Genomic DNA, 12618 nt, shown 5'->3' on the forward strand with positions numbered 1-12618 from the left:
CAAGCTATTCCTAAAAACACACCATTGAATTGACGAACAATCATACACTTATTGAGAGAGAGAGAGAGAGAGAGATTTCCGCGAGTATTACCATCTCATAATATTTTTCTCATTTTCCACTAAAATTATAATTTGGACAAAAATACGAGTAAAAATAGGAGAGCTAATATTTTTTTTTTTCATTTTTACCCTCTTTTTTTCTTTACTTTTTTTTTTAATATTTTTTTCTTTGAGTCTCGTTTGTGTCAAAAATTTGGTTTTTTTTTAAGAAATTTAAGTTTGTTTGACGATTTGTTGACATGTATATATCAACAATTGATAACACTGAAAAGTTGGTTGATTTGTCGATATATATGTCAATAATTGACATAATTTGTTGACATAGATGTCAACAATTGACACATATATGTCAACAATCGACATGATTTGTTGACATAATAGTTCACAATGGACATTTTTCTCTAGTCATCAACGAATCATTAATGAGAAATATTCCTACTTCAAAAAATTTATAGAAGCCTGTCCCATTTATAAACGACCACCGAAACTTGTCTCATGTATAAAATTTGGATTTGGGAGTTGGTTAATGATGATAATATTATTTTTGCTTAATCGGGTTTGATTTTATTGGCAAGTTTCTCTTGTTTTAGCTTGCACTCAACCGAATTCAAACTCTAATTAGCTAGAATTAAAACGTCATTAGAGAATGAACTTAATTCAATTATTTTTCTAGAAACAAAGTCGGAGAATCTGGCTCTAATCTTTTGTGTTCATGCTTGAAAACTGAATAAAAATGAATAAAAAATACAAGCAAAAAAAAAGAGATGAGGTGTAAATTCATTTAAAATATTTGATATTGAACAACTACAATCTTTTAACAAAAAAAATTAGCCAAATAAGCCACTGAAAGTCTAAGAATTGCTAGATAGCCAATCTTTTGTAATTTTTTTTGTAAATAGCCACCTTAACTTATTTACGGCACTTAAAAAGACAAAAATACCCAAAAATATTCCCGTCTATTTTGGGTTTTTTTTTCTCTTTTTAAGTGTCATAAATAAGTTGAAGTATCTATTTACAGAAAATTAACAAAAGCTTGACTATTATACGAAACACTATAAGTAAAATGACTATATAACTAAAACACTCATCTTTAATACAGACTTGATCTCATCATTCTCTTATCTCTTCTACCAAATACAATATTTTCTCAAGATGACGTGTAAATTATGAGAAAGAAAAAAATAATAAAAGCTTCGAAACATTCATAGAAGACATGAGCAGAGGAATGGCCGGCAGTTCCAGAGCTTTAAGACGCTCACAGTGGACAACCTCATTCAGGACCACTCCCAAGGACGTTAAGAGCTCGCCAAACCTGGTCACGTTAATCCCCTATTGAAACTGAGAAGTTGATCGGAGAAGAAGAGAAATTTAGGGAAACTCATACTAAAACTCAGAGAAAATTCTTTTCATTATTGAAAGAATGAAATTTTGAAATTACATCTAATGTCTAATCAATCAACTACTTATAACGAACAAGTAAAAAGAAACGACTTATCTTATAAGTGTGCGATTAAAAGACAATAAAAGAAAACGACATGTAAAAATAAAACAACTAAAAACTAGCGCTCCAATACTCCCCCTCAAGATGATAGGTAAAGATCCTTTAGATTCATCTTGGACATGAGACAACACAAGGAATGAGAGGCCGGTGGCTTAGTGAACACGTCAGCGATTTGATGATGTGTCCGGATAGGAAGCAATTTCACCGTGCCTCGCTGAAGATGATCTCTGACAAAGTGAAGATCTATCTCAATGTGCTTGGCTCTCTCATGATATGTCAGGTTTGAAGCAATGTGTATAGCCGCTTGGTTATCATAGTACAATATTGTGGCAGGAGATGAACCAATCTGCATATCCACTACGACTTCCGCGCCGGTGAACAATAGTGAAGCCTCGTGCCGATGGACCACTGCGCCGGCGAACCACCATGAAGCCCGCGCCGAAGATTCCTTCGCAGAGAGTTCGCGCCGAAGGTCTCAGCATCGCTGGCCTAGATGAAGACCAGGTTGAAGCCACGAGCTCCTCGTGCTGACGAACCACCTTGTGCTAGCAACTTCTCGGTGAAAAACGACAAAAAACGAAAATGACAGCTTACGACGAAAAACGACGACAAAAGGGAAAATATGCTTTTCGTTGGCCGTTTTTACTCCGCATCGGCACCGCCGCCGATTTTCAGCGAATTTTTTCATCATTCAACTCATTGATTGGGAGAAAGTGGGTATTTACAGTTAAGGAAAATCCTGGTGGGTCTCTCAACAAGTATAAGGCATGGTTGGTTGCTAAGGGGTATACTCAAGTGTCAGCTTTTGACATTAATGAAACCTTTAGTCCTGTTGCCATGGCCATTACGGTAAGAGTTGTTTTGACTGTTGCTTCGACTCGGGGTTGGTCTGTGAGACTGATTGACATCAATAATGCATTTCTTGATGCGAAGCTTGATGATGAGGTTTTTATGGTGCAACCTAAAGGTTTTAAGGATCCAAATTACCCTAAGCGAGTCTGCAGATTATTGAAGTCAATTTATGGTCTTAAAGAGGCGCCTTGTGCACTGATCCTTCTCTCTTTATTTGTGGCACTCCTTTGTCTCAAGTGTTTGCTGTGATCTATGTTGATGACATCTTGGTTACTGGTCACTCTAAGCTTGAGGTTGAGGATGTCATTCAGCAGTTGAGTTCGGCATTTTCTCTAAAGATCAGGGAACTCTGAATTTTTTTTCTTGGCATTAAGGTGATCTCCACTACTGCTGGTTCGCTTCTTTGTCAAGAAAAGTATATCAAGGATCTTCTGGTCAATGCTAAGATGCAGAATGCTCGGCCTTGTACTACTCCAATGACCATCGGATGGTTATGTTAGCGATAATGTGCTTGATGATCAATTTTATCAAAGCATTGTTGGTGGATTACAATACGTCTCTATTACTCAGCCTAAGATTGCATAATTCGTGAATCATGTGTGTCAGTTTATGCACAACCCCCTTAATCTCATTGGGCAGCCGTTAAACGGATTCTTCGTTATCTCTCGGGGACTACTGGTTATGGCTTGCAGCTCTCTCGCTCTGATCACTTCAATGTCACTGGTTTTAGTGATGCTGACTAGGGTGCTGATCATGATGATCGTCGATCAAGGTCTGGTCATATTGTGTTCTTGGCGTGGAGCTCCAAGAAGTAACATACTATGTCTTGCTCTTCGATGGAGGCTGAGTTTCAAAGTCTTGCACATGTTGTGTCTGAGATAACTTGGCTTCAATCTCTTATCAAAGAACTTGGTCTCACTCAGTCTCGTGTTCCTAACATTTGGTGTGACAACTTGAGTGCGGTGATACTGTATGCGAATTCGGTTCTCCATGCATATAGTAAGCATGTTGAGATGGACCTATACTTTGTGCGTGACAAAATGACTCAGGGATTGCTTCAGATCAAGCATGTTCCAGCGGTGGACCTGTACTAAGCATGATGCTCTACTTTTCCTATTCTGCATGGAAAACTCAAAGTTGTTGAGAAGCCTACTTTTAGTTTAAAGGGGGCTATTGGAGAGCCTAGATGACATGGCATCTGCTTAGTTTCTCCCTTCTCTTAATGGTTTGTTTACTTTGCCTATGTGGCGTGTATTCATTGCTTAGATTACATAAGTATAAATACTATCCGATGTACTCTATTTGGATAAGCTAATAATGAATGAAATATTTTCCTTCTTCTCTATCGAGCTTCATTGTTAGTGAACAAACTTTCTTCCTTCTCCATCTTCATTTGAGTCTGCGGGAACGGAGACTCGAAGAAATCAAACTCCTCGTCCTCTTTTTCTTCTGCCATATCAACCTAACTCTGCTTCTTCTTCTTCTTCATATTATTGTTGTTGCAGACCGAAGAAGAAGAAGACTTTAAACTCTTATTGCTGCTCGGACATTTCTCTTCGTTAGAAAGAGTCTTTTGACTTTAAGCACAAAAGTCTGAATAAGAAGAGCGTCTCTTTTTCCGCCAATCGTCGTCATCGGACGAGTAACTCATCCTCGGATCTTCGCCCCAGACTTCCAAAGGCATCTCCAAGGGTGAGTGAAAGGAGTTACTCCAAAGCAGAGCGGCAGAGGACGACGTTTTCGCTGTGAGAGACGGGCGACAGAGTTGATCTCGGAGTAGAGAGAGTGGAGGCGAGGTCGACGCAGAATTCTTGGCCTTGCCCCGACAAATCTCCCGTCACCATCACTACCTTGTCAAGGAGGTCCTTCGCCGGAGGGTCTATACTCATCGCCATAGGAAAGGAGAGCCAGAGGTTTAAGTTTGCTCTCTGTTTGTTTGGGTTCGGGTTATAGAAAGCGTGAGAGAAAAGAGAAAGGAGAGAAAGAAAGAAAAAAAATAGAGAGAGAGAGAACAAAAGAGTAAGAGTATTTGCACACTTAGCTTACTAGTAGAATTGTCCAAATTAATATTTTGGTGGAAAATAAAAAATAGATTATCAAATGGTAATATGTTAATTTCTCCTTTTTTATATATATTTAAAAAATGAAGAACCAACGGTTGTCCTACAATAAAAATCTCTATTCGTCTTTTATTCTCCATCTACAAAATTCCAAATCAATCATTTCATTTATGTTTTCCCTTCTTTATTATGAGAGAAGAGAAGAGAAGAGAGAGATACTAAATTCCCACGGATAACTTGTAGCCACAAAAACCAACAAACTCCACGTCACTCAAATGCAGCGCAATTTAGCTTTAAAACCCATGTTTCGGCTAAAATACGCCTCCACGTATCGTACACCACCACAGGCTTTTCATTTGGTTACTCAACAAAGCCGTCTCAGAGAATACCAGACTTTCGCTCTCGTCCTTTTCTTCGTAATCAAATCTCATTTTACTAATGAATTTGAGTTCTTCGATTTGATGCTCGTCTAAAAATCCTAACAATGGCGTCTTCTTCTCCACAAATCCTTAAATACAACCTCTCTGCTCTTCCACTTTCTCATCATCAGCCTAACTTTCCCGGGAAATCCAGCTGGTTCTTCACCGAACACTCATCATCGAGGAAAAGATCAGTTCTCGCCTTGCGAAGTAGCTCCAATGGCTCGCGAAACCTCGCGAGGAAGAGATTCTCCGTAATCTGTTCAGCTCAAGATTCTGACAAAGAAAACAACGGCAAGTTCTTCCTTTCTCTTAACTTTAATAAAAATCAAAGTTTCTAAGTTTCTCTTCAGTAGATTTCTGTTTGACGAATTCAGCTTGAAGCTTAGTGACGAGAAACTTGAAATATGATCATTCGGCCACAAATCAAATTTCTCAGAGGAGTATTTTGTGATAGATACTGATGTATATATGAACGTACATATAGCTCTGAATCTAAATCGATTAATAGGCCAGAAAGCTGCAAGTTCTTCCTTCCTCTTGACTTTATTGATAATCAAAGATGTTTAGTTGTCTGCTTTGTTAATCTATGGTGAAGGAACTGAGAACTCAGCTTATAGTTTAGTTAGTTTATGAGAAAGAAACCTGAAATATTATCATACATCCACAAATTAAATTTGTCAATAATACAGATGTAATGCATGTATAAAAATATATGGAATGGATAGCTCTGTATTTAAGTCAGCTAATAGTCCTTAAAACTGCAATGTTTTAGGCGATATTATGCTCAACTTTCACTCGGCCAGTTTGCTATTTAATTGTTTATAGCTTTTCTTCCTTCAAAAAAAAAAAAAAATGTTTATAGCTTTTCTTAAGAAAATGTTGCTGAGTGATGAGAGTGTTACCAATCGTATGCATGATTACTTAGAGAGAGGAGAAAGTTAATTTTGATTTCAGGTGAAGAGCCTCCTGAATCGTTGTTCATGAAGGAGCTGAGAAGGAGAGGAATGAGTCCGACTTCGTTGCTCGAGGAAACCAACACGAGCGACTATGGCGGAGAGGGCATAGCCTTCTCACAGAGAAACGCCGTCTCCACTGAATTGGAGAAGAGCCTCTTTAACCAGAGAGAACGCTCTATGATGCTCAATAGCGAAGGCCTCGAGGTCTTGATCTCGATCTCTCTTTAGTATCTTCAACCCTTGATTGTGTAGTGAGCAATGAAGATTTTTCAACTAAAACATCGACTTTTAAATGTTATTTCTTTATGTAATTTTGTTTTTTTTTTTTTTTTTGTTTCAGGGCTTGTTTCCGCGGGCTAAAGTTTTGGTGACGCTTGGAGGAACGTTTTTCTTTGGGTTTTGGCCATTGATCCTCGTAACCGTAGCTCTCTTCACTGCGCTATATTTTGTAAGCTCTCTCTTCCATTTTTTTTTCACTCTATATTCCTTCATGCGAGGATATTATGGCTGTGGAAAAGTAGAAGCATGAGTGCAGAACTAATTTAAAACTGTGCATTAATTGCCTAAAGAGCAAGTCAGCTTTAGATATAGACTTGTCACTATAAGAAGATATTTTTTTCTTTTTTATTCATGTATATAACTTATTATTTAGCTAGTCTGATACCACACACACACACACACATTACATATCTTCATTTTTTATTGATGAATATAACTTGTCAAAGTATTCATGTTCTCTGTTCTTCTATCTAAATCAGTACTTCGGACCAGCTTTTGTGCACGACGGAAGCAAAATACCGGTTTTACCGCCGCAGTACATCGACCCGTATGCTCTTCTGGAAGAGGAAAGAATTTCACAAATGGCGCCCAGTGTAAATTAAAAATATAAATTATACTAAAAAATCACATTGGCCAAAATGAATGCATACATAAAATATGGTATCTAAAGAAAAATATGACTTTTTTACTTGGCTTTTTTTTCTTAATCATTTCTTCTTTTGTACAAATCTGTGCTGATATCTTCATCGTACTTGTTCTTAATGCACTAAGAAAATGTTGATGAGATTTTTTTCTCTTTGCCGGAATGTGAACTTCTGCCAATTTCTCATAGAAATTCTCCAGATTTTGAATAATAAAAAAAAAAAAAAAAACAATTGAATTTCGCTGGAATAAATTTACTTGGAATCTTGGGAAATTAAAAAAAAAAACATTTACTTTCTTCGGTCCCCTGGCTTACAATGGACAAACAGTAAAAAAATAAATAAATAAAAATAAACAAGAGTCAAAAGTCAAGTCTTACTTATGCAGATCCACAAAGACATGTCCCTTTGACAACTAATAACTACTACATGAAACAAATTCAAAGTCAAAGGTCAAGAGTCGGAATTAGCCATGAAAGGCCTGTAGGTCTTGAGCTCTTTGGCTATTCCCTGAATAGATCCAGCGGCGGCGACGAGAGAGACGATGAGGCAAACAAAGCTGAGGACGTTGAGTGCGATCCAGCGGCGAGAGAACCTCGGAATCCGGTTCTGAGCGATGTGCATTTCCACCGGAAAATACACCGTTAGTGGCCAGAAGATGAAAGCTCCGAGGAGACCCATGATGTCGTTAAAGAAAGGCAACATTATGGCCAATCCGCACGTGACAATCACGTATGAGGATCTCCAAATGGCCCTGAACATGTTGAACTTGCAAGTCCCGAGGAATCCGAGCTTGAACCCGTGCTCCTTCACTATGAAGTCGCTCTCCGGCCACTTTTCCCGGCACTGATTCTCCACAGCTCGGTACACGGGTTGAGCAAATACCTATTACACAAATAGAGAGTGATTTTGTCGGGTTTTTTTTTTTCTTTTATCTTAGTTGTATTAAAAATATTACCTGATAAGCTCCGACGAGGTGAATTACAATACAGACGTTAGCGAGATCGACGATCCAAGCGGGCTCGAAATATCCGAAGCCTGCCAGGAAATTTCCAGGAGCATTATCGCCAAAGGCAACATAGCCGAGCAGTCCACAGAGCATGTAGAACATGGTTGTGACCGCCACTGCAGTTGCGGTCGCTTGTTTCATCTTTCTGTTCTCCGGCTTCCCCGATTTTATTGTGTCCTTTATTTAAAAACATAAATTTAAAAATAAATATCAAACTAGTCCCCTCTTCCCATGAAGTAGTTAAACAACATACATGGCTATAGGAGGTTTTACCTGGATTTCGATGAGGATTTGAGAGTAGCCATAGGCAAATGCAATGTTTCCTAGGGCTTGGAAGCTTCTCCAAACCTTATCGGCACTCGTGAGGTTTGGCCCGACGCTAATCCCTGTCAGACTCGTCTTCGGGTTCGACCCACCTTTTCCGAGGTCAAACATGTTAGCATGATCAATTTTAAACACTATACACTTCTTGTGTTTATTACTATGATCAATTTTCCAAGATTGATTTTTTAATGTAAATAATCTGTGGATTACTAATTTTATGTGCAAAAAGTTTTCAAACTATTGATTTTGTATGAACCAAAATGTCACTCAACGTAATAATTCAAGGATTATTATTTTTATTTATTTTTAAATAGAGGAAATTTGTTTAATTGAAGTACTGACCGGAGATCTTGATGATGGAGAGACAAACGCCGATGAGGGAGTAAGTGAAAGACATTACGGCGGCAACAATGGAGAGCCCTGAGAGCTTGTGGAAGTTCGGAATTTGGCTCACAAAGATCTGAAGAACCGCAAAGCTTATCGTGAAGATCTCGTACGACGTTTTGCATTTTGCGTCTGGCCCGTATTTATGGAGACATTGGGATTTCTGAATAGCCCTGATATTTGAATGGAAAAACCATCTCTTGAGCATAACTAATATGTTTTAAAAAAATATGAACATGAAATTTTGAAACAGAAATTTTAAAGCGGTTTTACCCAATACTTAGAGCTGTTGTGATTGTGTATCCAATGGATGTCCCAACAAGGTTGAGATATTGACACACACCACAAAGCTTGTACTTCAATCCGCCTGAATTAAATTAAATAAAAGCAAACAAAAATTGAATACAAATCCCTCCATTTAAAGCTAATTCGATTGAGCTATTACTGAAAATATTACAAATAAAGTCGTATATATATATATATATATATATATATATATATATATATATATATATATTGAATAAAACACCTAATAACTTTCACTACTAAAATAAAACATTCGTCGTTTGGATGATGGCTCTCAACTTTTCTTAATATAGCATACTTTGAACATTTTAAAATTAAATGTGTTTTAGTATTTGAAAATTAATAACATAAATAAATAAAAACATAGTCTTTTAGCTATACATAAAAAAAAATATATATATATATATATATGGCTTCCAATATTTGAATAAAAACTACTTAAAACTAATTTATTGCTGACAATTAATTATAAAAAAATAAAATAAAAAAAAGGATTTAGGTTAAAAAAAGGCGTACCCAAGAACTTTTCAACAGCTTCCATGTAAGTGTAGTTTCTTGCCCCGGTGATCTTATCAGGGAATCTGTAACAGTCCGAGAGAAGATTGGAAGTGTACAAAGTGATGAACGAAAATAATCCGAGAGACGCAACTCCGGCGACCCATCCGAGCTGAGCGATTGCCCACGCCAAAGACAAAACTCCCGATCCGATCACTGCCGTTATTATATGAGCCGTCACAGTCATCACAGTCCCTTCACACACATACACACACACAAAATTCAACACGAAATGCTATGTATTGATACATCATATATGATGTATGATAGTAAGCAATCAATTTCACCTTTTCTCTTATCGTGACCATCATCGTCGACCAAGACCTTGTGGTTTGTTTCGACGGTCTCTATGGAGAAACCGCCACTGCTCCGAGGAAGCTCCATTGTTGTATAGAGAGAAAGAAAAGAGATTTTTGTGTTGATATGATTTGGACTGTTTAGTGAAAGGAATATACGGTTGAGTATTTATAGAAGAAGATCAGAAGAAAAGAAAGGATTACTAGTGAATCTAGGATCTGATTGGAAAGTCGTCAATGTTACGTGAAATAGGGAATCTTTCTCTCGGCCAACTATTTACCGATTCCTTCGCAACTATTTACCCTTGCATGGTAGACTAAATGTGTTTATTAATTAATATTATTTAATGAAATTTTGACTAAATAGTTACCTATAGAGGCTGTTTATCGATTTCCGATGGATTTTATTTTATTTTTACCATGTTCATGTAAGTACTACATGAGTCATTTTCGAAAGCGGGAAAATTTCAAATTTATATAAATGCCTTACCAATTTTTGTCTGTGTAGTTCTCTATGCAAAATAAAAATCCCGAAAAAGAGGATAAAACAAGTATGAAAAATTCATTGGGATCATTTTGTTAGTTTTTATTTACTATATATGTTGACGTTTGTAAATCACTTTGCAAACCTTTTTTCCGTGAATTAGAGCGTCTCTTCGTTACCATTAGAGAGTGTTATTCAATTTTAATAAGAATAAGAAAATGGTGTGTGTTTCATTTATATAGTTTATCTTTCTGAAACAAGTCTACCTCTTCAGTTCCCTTTTTATTTTTTTCCTAAAGAAAAGTTTGAATTTCTTACCTTTAATTACATCCATTGAGAACTTTAACTATCGTGTACATATTTAATTATTTTCTTTAACTTTGACTAAGAGAACATATTCCTTCTTCTTATAGTGATTACCCATAACAAATCACACACGAGTTAATCAATACAAGGCAATGAAGCAATATAGTCAAAAATAAGTTTGGGAGTATACAAAATAGTCGTAATGAATAAAGTAAGTTATAAAAGAAAATGTATAAGTAATATCCATTGTATAATAAGAATGAGCATGAAATTTCTAATATCCCCTTTAAATCAGACTACAAACATATTTGAGCTTGTAACACTGTTGCTCATAGCTTAGCAAGAGATTCCTTGGTTGTTCGTTGTAATATGGCCTGGTCGGGTTTGGTTCCACCATGTGCCGAAGAAGATGTACGCAAAGACCAGATTTACCTGAAGTACGTATTCAATGAAATATCACTGCTGTGTTTTATCAAAAAGAGAAAACAAAAACTTCTGAATTGATTGGGAGGTTTGCGGGCTATCTTTTTTTGTTGACCTTAATTTTATTTCTTTTTTAGGTATTATTTAACTAACTTTACACGTTTTAATAAGAACTAAGTCTCAATTATTTTAAAATTCAATCTAATGTCACGTTTTTTGTTCGGCAGTTACTGTTGGAAGATTTCTATTCTATTATTAAAGATTTTAAAGATTGAGTATAAAAAGAAATCACTTTTGAATTGAAATGTACTTGCAAACACAATAATGATTCTAATGTTGTTGGCGAAAATCTACTACGACGCGCAATAACAACTCTTCCACTCGTCAAGAAAGCAGATTTGAAAGCAATTGTGGATATAGGATTAGAAAATATATTCCTTGCTACTTGAGATAATATGAGAAATTTTTCTCAGTATGAATTCTACCAACTCAACACATTGATTTCACCTTAAATAGGGCAAAAGATTTTTTTCCAAATTAAAAATCTAAATTATTCTTCATTCTGAACCATATCTATCTTCACACGTTTCAAAACTTGAATTTTTTATCAGGGTGCGAGGAGGACGATCGTCTGCCATCAAACAACCCCTAATGATATTCCCACTTTCTTTATTATCTTTCTTCAACGCATATTTCAAGGATTGAAATTCTTCGGATTCCGGTCGAAAACCGGACCGGAAACCGTTTTTTTAAGAGTCCCGGTACCGGTATGTACAAAACCGAAAATTTTTCTAGGATTCTGAGGAAATTGTTTCAGTTTCTGGAGTTTTCTGGGGAATCCTTCTACTTTCCGGTTGTCTTTAGGCAAATTCTCGCGTATTTCGACGGAAACTTACCGGTAAGTGATCAAATACCGGCAATTCTTAAAATCTGATGATATTTAGTGTTCTTTACGAAATTTGTCGTTAGTTTTTGATGATTTAGTTCAAATTCTTAGTTTAATTTCATTATTGTGTTTAATTGGAGTTTGTATCCAATTATTATCAATTTTTTGTTATATTCGAAAATAGGGTTTAGATTGAATGTGTTTTTGAGTTTTTTTGTTAAATTAGTTGTAGAATGTGAACTTTTATGTATAATAAGTTGATTTTCAACATGAATATTATAATTATTTTGATTTCATACTTTGTATTGAACTATGTAATTAAGTTTGTGTTGGATTTTTATTGAACTATTATTGTAGACTTTTCCATTTTTATCCTATGTTATGTATGAATTTTTTTTAAAATATTTATTCACTACATTCCTCTCGGTAAGTACGGTATTTTACGATATTCCTCGACGGTAACGGTATTCTCAACGGTACAATTTTCCTATTCTTTTTCTGAATTCCACGGTATTTTTCTGACTTACTTTCTGATACCAGTAAAATTTGTGTCCCGGAATGTTCGATCATTGATTTCAACCAATAAGAATCTCAATATTAAAAAGAAAGAAAAAACTAGTTTTCGTGGCACCATCTCCGTATATCAAAGAAAAATAACACTTAAACAACTTCATCTTGTATTGATGATATAATTTACTAGCTAATAGTAAATAAGCTTGAATATCATCTTAATACTTGTTTAGTTTTTTAATAATAGAATATCACATATCTCTTGTTGATGTCGTTAAGAAAATTAAAGAGATAGTAAACACAAAATTTTGTTAAATAAAAAATAAATAAACTTCTTCGGTCTATAAAGTAACAAACAAACCAG

At 35.8% G+C, this 12618-nt stretch overlaps 2 protein-coding genes across 2 annotated transcripts; one reads left to right on the forward strand and one right to left on the reverse strand.

The window, feature by feature from the left end:
- Positions 1-4825: 4825 nt before the first annotated feature.
- Positions 4826-6914, forward strand: LOC149389786 (tubulin alpha-6 chain). The gene is made up of 4 exons (XM_089623456.1): positions 4826-5186; positions 5850-6055; positions 6192-6299; positions 6610-6914. Exons 1-4 carry the CDS (start codon positions 4958-4960, stop codon positions 6730-6732), a joined length of 666 nt encoding a protein of 221 aa, XP_089479582.1. The 5' UTR covers positions 4826-4957; the 3' UTR covers positions 6733-6914.
- A 310-nt stretch (positions 6915-7224) lies between these two features.
- Positions 7225-9733, reverse strand: LOC149389787 (amino acid permease 8-like). The gene is made up of 7 exons (XM_089622721.1): positions 9637-9733; positions 9311-9544; positions 8762-8855; positions 8447-8661; positions 8054-8196; positions 7730-7957; positions 7225-7656 (listed from the first exon to the last, which is right to left on the reverse strand). Exons 1-7 carry the CDS (start codon positions 9731-9733, stop codon positions 7225-7227), a joined length of 1443 nt encoding a protein of 480 aa, XP_089478847.1.
- Positions 9734-12618: the final 2885 nt, after the last annotated feature.

The sequence above is a fragment of the Urtica dioica genome, chromosome 8 (assembly GCF_054948205.1).
Source record: "Urtica dioica subsp. dioica isolate 48M chromosome 8, U.dioica_male_clone48M_v1_H2, whole genome shotgun sequence".
NCBI classification, from domain to species: domain Eukaryota; kingdom Viridiplantae; phylum Streptophyta; class Magnoliopsida; order Rosales; family Urticaceae; genus Urtica; species Urtica dioica.